Source organism: Quercus suber, unplaced genomic scaffold (genome assembly GCF_002906115.3).
Source record: "Quercus suber isolate HL8 unplaced genomic scaffold, Cork oak 2.0 scaffold_7, whole genome shotgun sequence".
Classification (NCBI taxonomy): Eukaryota; Viridiplantae; Streptophyta; class Magnoliopsida; order Fagales; family Fagaceae; genus Quercus; species Quercus suber.
Genome location: NW_027069473.1, coordinates 436837 through 450121, shown reverse-complemented (window position 1 = coordinate 450121; position 13285 = coordinate 436837). Strand labels below are relative to the sequence as shown.

General features: G+C 38.8%; 1 protein-coding gene across 1 annotated transcript; it reads left to right on the top strand.

Annotated features, from left to right (window-relative positions):
* Nucleotides 1-4049: 4049 nt before the first annotated feature.
* On the top strand, nucleotides 4050-5474 carry LOC111986263 (F-box/kelch-repeat protein At3g06240). Its single transcript, XM_024017897.2, has one exon. It carries the CDS (start codon nucleotides 4098-4100, stop codon nucleotides 5235-5237), a length of 1140 nt encoding a protein of 379 aa, XP_023873665.2. The 5' UTR covers nucleotides 4050-4097; the 3' UTR covers nucleotides 5238-5474.
* The last annotated feature ends 7811 nt before the right edge of the window (nucleotides 5475-13285 follow it).

Genomic DNA, 13285 nt, shown 5'->3' with positions numbered 1-13285 from the left:
TGAGTACTAAGTAGAGATATTAAGATGGTTTGTGATATTGTACTGGTGGATTTTGTTGGGCTCTTAATGTTTCACATCTAATTTGGGTGGATTTTGTTGGATATGTTCTGTTGCACAAAACCAGAAACAGAGCACACATTTCTTATGGTCATTTTAATGAGAAATTGTTAGTTTGGTTTTGAGATGCTCAAAAATGAATTTATTGTTTTCTTTATCAATGGGATTAAGCTACATGTCAAATTAAGTATTTATGCATAATCATGTTCTATTGTTATAATTCTAAGTATTTTAAGTTTTGATATAAATGTTAGTTTGAGAATTTTCTGTGTGCAGGGAAGTTTACATTTTTTTTTTCTAATTTTATGGAGTCAGGTAGAGACACGGAGTTACGTAGAGACCTACCATATTTTATGGGTATTATGAATGGGGATATAGAAATTGACTCACAATTTTTGGGAACGTCTCAAAATACTCCTATGTCAGTTTCTAATTCTCCAGCTCCACCTCAACCTCAAGTTGAAAATGCCTCTTCTACAATAGGAAAACGGGGCTCTAACTTTAGTGTAAAGGAAGATCAACTCCTAGTGTCAACATGGCTCAATACTAGTGTTAATGCCATAAATAGTAATGAATAAACAGTAATGAACAAACACTAAATACATTTAGAAAAAAAGTTTGGGAATACTTCATGTAGTACAATACATCCAGTACCACACATACTATTATCTCCTTGCTAAGTCGTTGGGGAATGATTAGTGAAAATACAAATAAGTTTGTTGGGTGTATGGCTAAAGTTAATTCACATCAACAAAGTGGTATAACCGAAGAAGATAAGTTATAAATTATTTTGCAATAGTGTTGACGTACCCATTCACCAATAGTTTGAAGATATTAATCATGTTATATTTCTTTTAATTTTTTTTAGATTACCAATGCGAAGGCTTTGTATAAAGAGATGCATAAGAAACCCTTTCTTTTTGATCATTGTTGTCTCATGTTAAAGGACCAACCAAAGTTTGCCAATCCTAATGGAAGATCGAGAGCATCCGTGCCTCCAACTCCAGAGTCATCATTTATTGGCGAAGGGGATTGTGAGTTCGGACTTGGTGACACTTTCAATTTTGAGAGGCCAATTGGTAGGAAGGTCGAGAAGGCCACCCGAAAGAACAAAGCCACCGAAAAAGATGTAGGGGAATATTTGACCAAAAAATTGAAATATATTGAGGATGTAACTCGATTAGAAGAGGAAAAATTTTCTATTGAGAGGGAAAAACTTGCGATTGAGAAGGAAAAAAGTGAAGAAAATCTTAAGATTGAGAAGGAAAGAGTCATGATTGAGAAGAAATATTTTGATATGGAATATATGTTAGAGGAGGAGAGAATCATGATGAAAGATACAAGTGGCTCGATCGGAGCAAAAAAAGCTTTTTATGAACAATTCCAAGAGGAAATCATGGCAAGACGAAGTTCACGTAATTAATGGGTTTGATTGCATTTTGGATGTAGCTTAGGCTTTTATGTATTTTGTAGTGGCTTATGTAGGCCTTTATGTATTTTGGTAGTAACTTATGTATTTTGTAGTAGCTTATGTTACTTGACTTTAATCTTAAACTAGATGTATGTGTTTGTGTTGTGACTTGTGTGTGAATTGGTTATATTCATTTTGTTGTGGCTTATGACACTTGACTTTAATCTTGCATCTATAGTAATAATTGCTTTCCAATTGTCTTGAAGGTTGCATTCATGAATCGCTCTTTGTTGTGCAAGTTGCTTTTTGATGACTCAAATGAGGATGAGATAATCGAAGAACTTGTTATGGAAACATCACAACCTAAATGTCGTCGCTCTATCTGACGTAATCATTTCGTAGGCCATGAGAGGCTTTTTCTTGATTATTTTGCTCCCGCACCAATATATCCACCCGCTTTATTTCGTAGGAGATTTCGGATGAAGCATTCTTTTTTTTTCCATATTCAATCTAAGGTAGAAGCTCATGACTCTTACTTTATCCAAAAAAGAAATAGTGCCAACAAACTTGGTTTATCTTCATTACAAAAGATAATTGTTGCACTTAGAATGCTTGCATATGGAGTATTTGGTGATTTGATAGATGAATATGTGCATATTGGAGAAACTACTGCATTAAAAAGTTTGAAAAAATTTGTTTCTGCGGTAATTGATGTTTTCTCTGATGAATACTTGAGAAAGCGAAACAATGAAGACATTGCTAGATTGTTAGCTCAAGGCAAACGTTGAGGTTTTCCAGGTATGTTAGGTTCAATTGATTGCATGCATTGGAAGTGGAAAAATTGTCCATCTGCATGGAGAGTTCAATATTGTGGTCATATTCGTGAGCCTACTATTATTTTAGAGGCAATAGCATCGTACGATCTTTGGATATGACATGTATTTTTTGGGTTACCTGGGTCAAATAATGATATTAATGTGTTAGAGCGGTCTCATGTATTTAATGAACTTGCTGAAAGACATACTCTTGCAGTACATTACTCAATCAATGGTCATGACTACATAATGGGATATTACCTTGCTGATGGTATATATCCAAAGTGGGCAACATTTGTGAAAACAATCCCATCTCCTCAAGGACATAAGTGAAAATTATTTGCAGTAGCCCAAGAGGCGTGTAGGAAGGATGTTGAGCTTGCATTTGGAGTGCTTCATGCATGTTTTGCAATTGTCCGTGGACCTACACGATTTTTCCAGCTTGAAATACTCTAAAAGATCATGAAAGTGTGCATAATTCTCCATAACATGATTGTTGAATATGAGCGGGATGATAATGAAGTGGTAGACTTGGATTATGAATAAATTGATGGAGTGGATAATCCTCCTATGCAAGTGTTACTTGAACAAATTGATGGATTTATGTCATACATTGAGAGGTATGGATGCATTAGAGACTGAGAAATTCATTTTCAACTCCAAGAGGACCTCATTGAACATTTATGGCAATTGTAAGGCGAGTCGTAGGAACTTCCTTTTTTATGTATTGAGAAGCATGAGTCATAGGAACTTGTGCAAGCGTGTGAGTTTTATTGTAATTTGGTTTGAGTTATGTATGCGAGTAATCTATGGACTACATTGTTTCAGCTATGATATGTGTTCTATTTTATATGTTTTCTTATAAAGTTCCTCCATTTCATAGTTCACATTGTTCCAAGATTGCTTTCGGACAATTAAGATGATAATAGGCTATCATGACGATTGAGAATTTTTTTTTAGTGAAAAGATAAATTTGTATATATATAATTTGGGGTTAGAACAAAATATTATTGTTACTCTGGTTTCTTATTTGCTATCATGATGATTAAGAAATTGTTTTAGTAAAAAAAAAAAAATGTATAAGTATAATTTGGGGTTAAAAAAATCATATGTTAATACTAGACGATTATTTGCTATCATGTGGCGGCGGTTGAAGAGTCGGTGGCGGCGGCGGTAGCGATTGCGGTGGCGGTGGGAGAGTCGGCGGCGGTAGCGGTTGCGGGTGATTGTGATTGTTGTTTATTATAGTGAATATATTATTTTATTGTAGTAGATATATTGCTTTATTGTGATATTTATATTATTTTATTGTGTTGAAAGTTAAAATAGATCCACCGTTGCAGCATATATCTTTTGATAAAGTTAAATAACTAAATTTTTAGCTTAACTGTTGTAGATGTTCTTAGAGGCAATAGTGGAAGCAAGGATCGAAGCAAAGGAAGTCAATCAAAGCAGGCTCATCATTTTGACCAATTGCAAAAGCTCAGTCCAACTGTTTAACTATGCTAGAGCACCAACTTGGAAGGAACAGACTTTTGTCTCGGACACCAGGCAGCTAAGGCACCTAGGAATGACTGCTATTTTGTTTTATGTACCTAAAGTTATCATATCTTATGTATTACAGCTTGCAAACTGGTCTACTAGGTTCCTCATGCATGTCTGTAATCTTTGTATGAACTCTATGGAGGCTGCCTCTTTGTTATTTTAGTCCCAAAAAAAAAAAAAAAAAAAAAAAAAAAAAAAAACTCTCCCAAAAGTAGTGTGTATTCAAAAAAAAAAAAAAAAAAAAAACCCTTTACCCCCACTCTCTCTAAATGTCCCAAATGAGAGAAACTCCGATTCTCCGACGGAGGAATACCCATCCTCCTTACGACATCGTACTCAACATCCTGGCAAGGCTACCGGCGAAATCACTGATGAGATTCAGGTGCGTTTCTAAATCTTTGGACTCCTCAATCAAAAGTCACGATTTCATCTCCACCCACCTTAATATCAACAAGAATCATGATAATGGTTATGTCATACACATGGGGTCCAATCCTTCTTCTCCGCCTTCTAATAGACCAGTCTGTACAGTGGCTTTGGACCGCACGTTTGATAGGATTTCTGAGTTTGTGGTTCCCTTTGACTTTCCTTTTAAGCATGCCGGAATAGTGGGTTCGTGCAACGGCTTATTGTGTTTCTCTAACTGCTATAAGTTTATATATTTGTGGAACCCCAGCATAAGAAAGTTCAAGAAGTTACCTCATACTTGCTTAGGACAGTTAAACAATGTTATAATTGGATTTGCGTATGATTCCGAGAATAATGACTACAAGGTTGTGAGGATTTCATATAGTCCTTTGTCTATACTAGAGATTGAGGTGTACACATTAAGTTTGGATTCATGGAGAAGGGTTGGATTCAACTTGACAATCGATGTTGTATTCTGTTCTGAATTGCCAGCCCCATTGGTAAATGGAGCTTTGCACTGGATGGCGCGTATCGAAGGAGAAGAGACTGAATTGATTATGGCATTTGATGTCAACAGTGAGAAATTCGCAATTCTAGCACTGCCTGATGGTTTTACCAACGTAAACATCTTTCAGAGATGTCTTGCATCATTCAAAGGGAAACTGGCTTTCATTACATGTGCATGTAATGAACAATTTGGCTTCCCCTGTCAATACTCTGTATGGGTGATGAATGAGTATGGTGTGGCTGAGTCTTGGAATAAACTTTCTGTTATACTTACACCATTTGAAAGAGTGGCTTGTTGCCTTGCCTTCACTGAGTATGGTTCACTTCTGCTATGTTGCCTCAATAAACGATTTGAGAGTAGGGGATCTAGGTTTGTATTAGTTGACACTGAAACTCTACATGAGAAGGAGGATCCTATCCAACATCCTTCGCATGTAACTACTTTCATGGAGAGCCTTATTTTACTTGATGGAGCAAATGTGGCATCTTACTAAGCAGATGGTGGCGTGAATATAAGAAGTGAAATCATTAGTGGTATGGATGAAGTGAAACCCTTGTTATTTCTTTTCCTTTAGTTTAGTAGTTGGCATGACAATATTGCTAAAACTTCATTTTTATCCCAGTTTTACAGTATCCTTTTGTGGCAATATTATGTATTAGTATTTGATATTTGTATGTGGATTCTTGCTGTGCATGCCATTCTTATAAGATCAATCTTTTGAACTTGCCAACGATACCTGTTCATGTGACAAATGTGAAAGGCTTAAAGTGTGTTGCAGTCTTAGATTTTCTGTTTGAGTTGATTGTATTTTTACAAGGTGCTTTATTCATCATCATGAACATAGATTCGACCTTTTATTCTCAATAGATTCTATTACTTATCAAACAGAGAAGTGTGTTGTAGTACAGAATGAGTCCGAGAAGAAGAGGAGAAATGAATGCAGAGTGAGAGGCATGGATGCACCAAAAATTGAGGAAGCAAAAAATTAATTCAATCTTATTTGAATACCCCAATCTGTAGTAAATTGATAAGTGTTTATACTTGTATCTATATATGTATTGAAGCCTAAGTATTCTTGGCGGCCATAGAATCTGTTGTAACAATACATAACAGAAAGTATAACAAACTTCAACTAACTCTAAGAATCATAACCAAAACTACTGTAGAATTTTCTTCAACCAATGATAGTTGTAGGGGGCAAAACAAGGATCAGGCCCAATCTAAACAGAAATGGGCTGACAAGCAAACCCGGTGCAATTAATTTATAGAGATGGGTTATCAAGGCCAATCCTTTAAATCCTAGTAGCTTTACTTAGTGATTGTTAAAGAAAGGAAAAACTTCCCATCCAATAGTTCAAGAAGAAAATAATAGAGTGAAAGGCAAAGATTCTTATTCAAGATCTTCCTTGGTTTAACCAAGGAGAGATGATTCTTTGGATTCCACACTTCTCGGCAGTACAGTTCTTAGTTTTTCTCTCTACTTTCCTTGTTTCTCTCTTGTTTTTCAGATCCCCTATCTTGGTGGAGCTTCCTTCCTTTTTATAGTAGTTGGGGTTGCATCCTAGGCTTCCCCTTGGACTGCTATGGATCCTCACTTGGATACTTGTCCCATCAGTGTCTTACTGATGGTGGTAGAGTAGGTTGCAAGCTATAAAAACACTATTCAGGGGTCATTCTGTCATTACATGCAGCAGGCTGAGAGATACAATGCATTCAATGCGGAGATGATGGATGCTTTATCAGGAAGCTTCCTCCTTCCCTTGCCTGCACATCTCCACTCTCTTCCTCAGCCACCTATCCTATTAGTTCTAGATTGGGACCCCTGTCCCCCGAGGGAAGCTTGCTCCTCGAACTCCTTAGACTAAACACTCCCTTCAGTCTTCGGTATTTGGTTGTCTCGTTTGGGCTGGACCCAATCTGATGAAGAGTGAGGCCCAATTGTTTCTTTGGGGTGTCCTAATGCCACGTGCCTTTGCTCCTTGGGTTCCTGCCTCCCACAATAGTCATTTAGCATATTTATATCATAGGAAGGGCTTGGACTGCTAGGTATAAACGTCTGATGCTTTGGATGACACGTAGTGTGCTCAGTTGTCTTATTGCTTGACAAAGAACGATCCGTTGAGTTTGAGTGAGCTGTTGTTTAGTAGCATAATCACTGGCATCATCTTGTGCAACATGTATTGTCTGAACAGTGAATAAGCTGGAGAAGCTAGACTTCTTTTAGGATGGTGTAGGTGACAAGAGTCTTGGATATCAGAAAATATATATAGCCTTATTTGCACAATGTGGAGTACTTTCTTTTATTTTTTGTTGTTGGTAAGAATAACTTTCCCTGTAATTAATTTTTCTGTACAACATAAATAGTAGATTATGTTTTTATGTAAAAAAAATAAAAATAAAAAAATAAACTGAAAGGGTAGTTAATTCCATTTATAAGTTATTGATAAATTGTGTATATTGAATTAAAATTTTCATAAGTAATTTTCAAATTCCTCTTTTGGGACAACATCTGTGTAGGTCAGGTATTCTAAAATTATGGGGACAAAGGGCTATGAAGAATTTTAACTAAAAAGTCTCACAAACTCTTCTTCAGCCATGCTTTCATGTTTCCTTTCAATACCTTAGAAACTGTCGATGGGGTTGCAATAAGTAAAATCCCAATAAATAAAAATGAAGAAGTGTTACCTAAATTGATAATTTTGTTCAATTTCTATGAAAATAGTGAGAGGTCCTACGGCAAAAATACTGTTTTTTTTTTTTTTTAAAATTCCTGGAAACATAGATATTCTATATATAAAGATATAAAAACATTTCAAACACACAAGAAAAAGAGTCCAGGGGAATTATACTAAATGGAGATGGGATAGGCCTATAAATCCCATTAAATTCCTTTCAATTAAAAACAATAGATAAGTGTCATGTTGAATTTCCCTTTCTTGTTGGTTACTGCCTTTTACAGCGAGCCTGTATGCACAATTCCTTACTTCTGCATATATGTGATCGATTGATGGTCTTTGTAGTGGGAAAAATATCTTATGTTTTGGATGTATGCAATATCACAATTTCCTGTATACAGGGAGACTCATTTTTCCTGATTTATATAATCTTATTACTTATCCAAAAAAAAATGTGGACCAGATCATGTTGTGAGCATATTACCATTCCAAGATCATGTTCTTACATCCCTGGTTCAAGCTACATGGTCTTTGGTGGTTTGTGTGCTCCATTTAACCTTAATATCGATGACCAGAAGCTAATTTATTGAGAGGGAATTGGTTTCAATATATGTGATCTTGCTTAACAAACATACTGTGTTCACATGCTTAATCACGTGTTTATTGTCAGCGCATATGGATCAACAAGTTTAGGTGCTTAAATTATGTGTTTCTTTTAGTACTGTCCTAAACAAACATGCTATGGTTTATACTGCTGTGGAATTTAAAGAAATATGTTTTAAAAAGACTGTCTGGTTGTTGATGCTATTCTTGTTACAACTATTTGCGTAACCATTTACATGTCCTCACCATGGATAATTGACTTGGAGACCTCTGAATGCATGAGTGGTAGTGCTTATTCCTGTATTCTGCATTTGATATCATCTATAATGCATATCCACATCTTGTAGTTCTCATTCTTGGTTAGGCCTCCTTGTATACCAGTTGGTCTCGGCTTGTACTTTTTCATCCTTTTTGTCAGTAAACTTGCAAAATTACTACTTATTGAAAAAGAAATCAGTAAACCTGCAAATTGCTAGTATTCTGTGAGTTTCTTGATCTTAGGGCTACGTCAGTGAGCAATAAAATAAAGTGTTGCGAAAAAATCTGTCAACCATGTAGCATAAACCATAATAAATTTGTCCTCTTAAAGCATGAGAAAGGTAGAAAGGAGAGTTGCTAAGAATAGACTGAAGAAAGGAGACTAGAGAGGGTGCCCAAGCAACTTATTCCCTTGAACCTAGGTCTAGGAGAAGAGGATGTTGGTCCACTTGAATGTAGGATAAGAGCTTGAGCAATGTAGCCCCTGCTAGTTTACAGAAAGTGATGTGTTACAGCCTTGTAGAACACCATGTTATGATTTAATTGTGCTATATATTCTCGAAAAATGTCATCAAACATGATAATTAATGCTCTAGAAAGATGGGCATGCTTCAACCTTTCATTGGACTATAGTTGGAGAAGAGTTTATTAGAACTTACGGGAAAGAATGCTATTTTTTAGTAGGACCATTACATATTACTATCATGAATATCGGGTAGGTTTCACTACTAACATGGAAACTCTGTTAATTAAACGCTATAGGTCATAAACTTTTGGGTGATAATTAGCAGAATCAAAATTTTACTCATTGCATTACTTTTTTTTTTTTCTTTTTCTTTTTCTGAAATTCATTGCATTACTTTTACTGTACTTATTGAACCAACTTCAGTGTAATTTGAGTATGATGGAGGCAACAAGAGCCTTGCAAAAAGCAAGCCTAAAGACTCAAATATATAACAAGCAAGCCAAAAGGCTCAAATATATAACAGGTAGTATGAAATTTTTTTAGCTCACATTGGAACTTTTATGTCCTTTACCGCATTTTTGAGGTTGGATTCGAAGGAAATGCTTGGAATTTTGAAGATCATGGATTATAATTTGGTGTTGAAGTTTCCTTTTCCAAGATGTTTGTATTCACTATTCATGGATAGATGCTTGTAAATAGAAAATAAAATTGGTAAAGGGCCATACAATTTGGGAATTTTTGTTCCATCATTTTTCTATACCATATAAATTGGGAATTTTTATTTCTTGTGCTGGTCAGATTTAATATTGGGGAAAATGGAGGAAATGGATTTTGGCTTGTAATATCACAATGAGATTCACTTCTTTTGTATTTGGTAGTTATACTGGCTTCTATAGTAGCTTATGTGGTGTAGAGCAAGGTGATTCTTTGCTCTTGTATTTTATTTCTGGATCGGTAAATGCACAACTCATGCACCCACATGGGATTGAACCTATTACCTCACCATCCACCCATTACTTAGAAGGGAAGGATATGTCATTCGATCAAAGGACAATTGATCTTGGTTTTAAAACTTGGACTAGATAGTTGGTCCAACTAGGAACTGTCCCTTAGGCTTGTTCTTTTTGCTTTTTGAGAGAGTTTCAACTTATTGCGCCCGCTCCTGATAATAGCTCTTTATTATCAGACCAAGACACCAATCAGTTTTTGGTGTAGGCGGAGATTGAACCCCAAATCTCTTATACAACCATCAAAGATTTTACCAGTTGAGCTAACTGGAACCCACCCTTAGGCTTATTCCTGTTACCTAAAAAATTGGCCTTAGAGACAATGTTTGAAACTTGTGCGAACCACGGTTGTAAATGCCAAATTATTTAAGTCGTGCTATGTAATAAAATAGAATAACATTATATCAATGTCATTATATATTATATTTATATTAAAATAGAATTACATCAAACAATCAAAGAAAGAAAAGGATATAGCTTTAAAATAGAACCAAATTAGATCAATTTAAAGTATAGTCCAACACAAAAATTCATTAACTTAAAATAGAGATATATCATTGTGGGGCTAGAAAATCGAGTAGCCAAGGCCCACTTCAACCCAGGCCCAAATGGCCCACGCCGAGGACGCACGATGGGTCCGAGGATGACCCTATCCTCGGTCATCCGAGACCTCGGTACGGAGAAGGGTAAGCTTTGGGCGAACCGTCACCTCAACATTGAATACGTTCACCTAACCCCTCTGGCCGTATTAATGGGGATGTAACCCCATACTAGGGCGACATCGATAAGGGTGAACTACTTGAGCACATATATGACCTTTGATGGGATAGGCGGTCAAGAGGAAGGCCAATAGATGATCAACAAGAGGAAGAAGATGGGCATATATAAGAAATGTGAGCAAAATGTAAGGGAGGGAAAAGGGGAAAAAAGAAAGCCTCCTCGGCCATGGTCCGAGGAGGCTCCCCCAGTTGTAAATTGCTCTAAGTATTTTTCAAAGAAAGAAAGGGGTACATACTTCGTGAACGCCCGTCAGCGCCTAAATCTTCAATCCACTCTCTACAAATTCATTGTTCTGGGTTCGTTGGGCCTTTAACCCATATCCTTTGGGCTTGGACAACAAAAACTGACCCTACAATTGGCGCCGTCTGTGGAAAGGATTAGTGCGCTGGCCGGCGCAATAGGCGATGGTTCTAAGTAGTCGTTCTATGAAAGATTGGTGGTGATGCAAAAAAAAAAAAAAAAAACTGCAGAAAGATAAAAGTTCGAGACAGAAGATTTAACAGCAAAGAAAGGAAGCTTGATATTATTTCCTAAAAGGAAAAGTACAGAATACAATCAGAGGCTCAGGCAAGCATGTTTTAAAACTATTCCTACAAGCTAGTCCTACAATCAGAGGCCCAGGCGGACCCGTCCTAAAACTAGCTAGAGGGAAGTGTCAACCCGTACCCTTATTGGCATCAAGAGAATGGGAGAACTTGACAGTAAGGGGGCGGAAAGGGGCTGAGGCTGGCTCGCTTCAAGGCCACCAACAACTCTTTTCTTGGGGCGGCGGAGCTTGAACAAAGCGAGGAGCAGATGCAGGGGCTCCGGGACGCCCTCCCCCGTGATGTTCCCTTGATTCTCTCCAATCCTCACGAGCGTTGGCCGTTGGAGACGGCAACACTCGAGCATCGCCCATGACATAAGTTCGCATGTCTCCTCCGTCGGGGGTGCGCTCCGAGGAGAGACATTAGCTACTTCAACGACATCCCTCCGGGCCACCGTGCATGGCGCCATTGGGGTTACGCCTAGACTCTGCCGCACCGGAAGCCCAATGGGGGCTGCGGCCACAACGGCCCTTGGCACGGATGTCCTCACACCCGCCCAAAGCCGCCCTATATTTACTAACTCCGGTCACAATTCCGACGGGGTTATTAAAGGGGCTTAGGGAGCTGAAAGGGTGTGTTTTTTCTGTTTGTGTTGGGAGGTTCATGGAGTATGGAGAAACCATCCTCCCGGAAAACCTTATATAGAGGATGAGGGTTGGTAAGAATTAATCCACGCAGAATTCGAAAAGAGAGTTACCAGCAGGGCTAATAATGAAGCTACCAAATTCCAAGGGGGTCGTAGACCGTTGGACTTGTGTTAATTCACGAGGACATTAATGAAGGCGCGTCTCGCGCACCGAAGCGTCAAGCGTGGAACACGAACGGTCAAGGGACGCTTCGTAAATAAAAAAGATGGGGGCTCGAGCTGGAGGTGAGATCAACGCCACGTGTAAAATCATAATCCGACCCAAGGAGGAATCGTCTCCAATAAAGCGGTCCGAGGACAAACCCCTCCTTACAGAGAAATGAAAGCGTTAGACAGAACCAAGGCACTACATGGTCCTCGGACTCAGGCCTATGGGGAAACTAACCGCTCCTCTACACCTGGGTACTAGACAGAACCAAGGTATTGCATGGTCCTCGGACTCAAACTTATGGGGAAACTAAGTACTTACAGAGAAATGAAAGCGTTAGACAGAACCAAGGCACTGCATGGTCCTCAGACTCAGGCCTATGGGGAAACTAACCGCTCCTCTATACCTGGGTACTAGACAGAACCAAGGTATTGCACGGTCCTCCGACTCAAACCTATGGGGAAAGACATTAGGTACTTCAACGACATCCTCCGGGCCACCGTGCATGGCGCCATCGGGGTTACGCCTAGACTCTGCCGCACCGGAAGCCCAATGGGGGCTGCGGCCACAACGGCCCTTGGCACGGATGTCCTCACACCCGCCCAAAGCCGCCCATATCTACTAACTCCGGTCACAATTCCGGCGGGGTTATTAAAGGGGCTTGGGAGCTGAAAGGGTGTGTTTTTCTGTTTGTGTTGGGAGGTTCATGGAGTATGGAGAAACCATCCCCCGGAAAGCCTTATATAGAGGATAGGGTTGGTAAGAATTAATCCACGCAGAATTCGAAAAGAGAGTTACCAGCAGGGCTAATAATGAAGCTACCAAATTCCAAGGGGGTCGTAGACCGTTGGACTTGTGTTAATTCACGAGGACATTAATGAAGGCGCGTCTCGCGCACCGAAGCGTCAAGCGGGAACACGAACGGTCAAGGGACGCTTCGTAAATAAAAAAGATGGGGGCTCGAGCTGGAGGTGAGATCAACGCCACGTGTAAGATCATAATCCGACCCAAGGAGGAATCGTCTCCAATAAAGAGGTCCGAGGACAAACCCCTCCTTACAGAGAAATGAAAGCGTTAGACAGAACCAAGGCACTACATGGTCCTCGACTCAGGCCTATGGGGAAACTAACCGCTCCTCTACACCTGGGTACTAGACAGAACCAAGGTATTGCATGGTCCTCGGACTCAAACTTATGGGGAAACTAAATACTTACAGAGAAATGAAAGCGTTAGACAGAACAAGGCACTGCATGGTCCTCAGACTCAGCCTATGGGGAAACTAACCGCTCCTCTATACCTGGGTACTAGACAGAACCAAGGTATTGCACGGTCCTCCGACACAAACCTATGGGGAAACTAGATACTTACAGA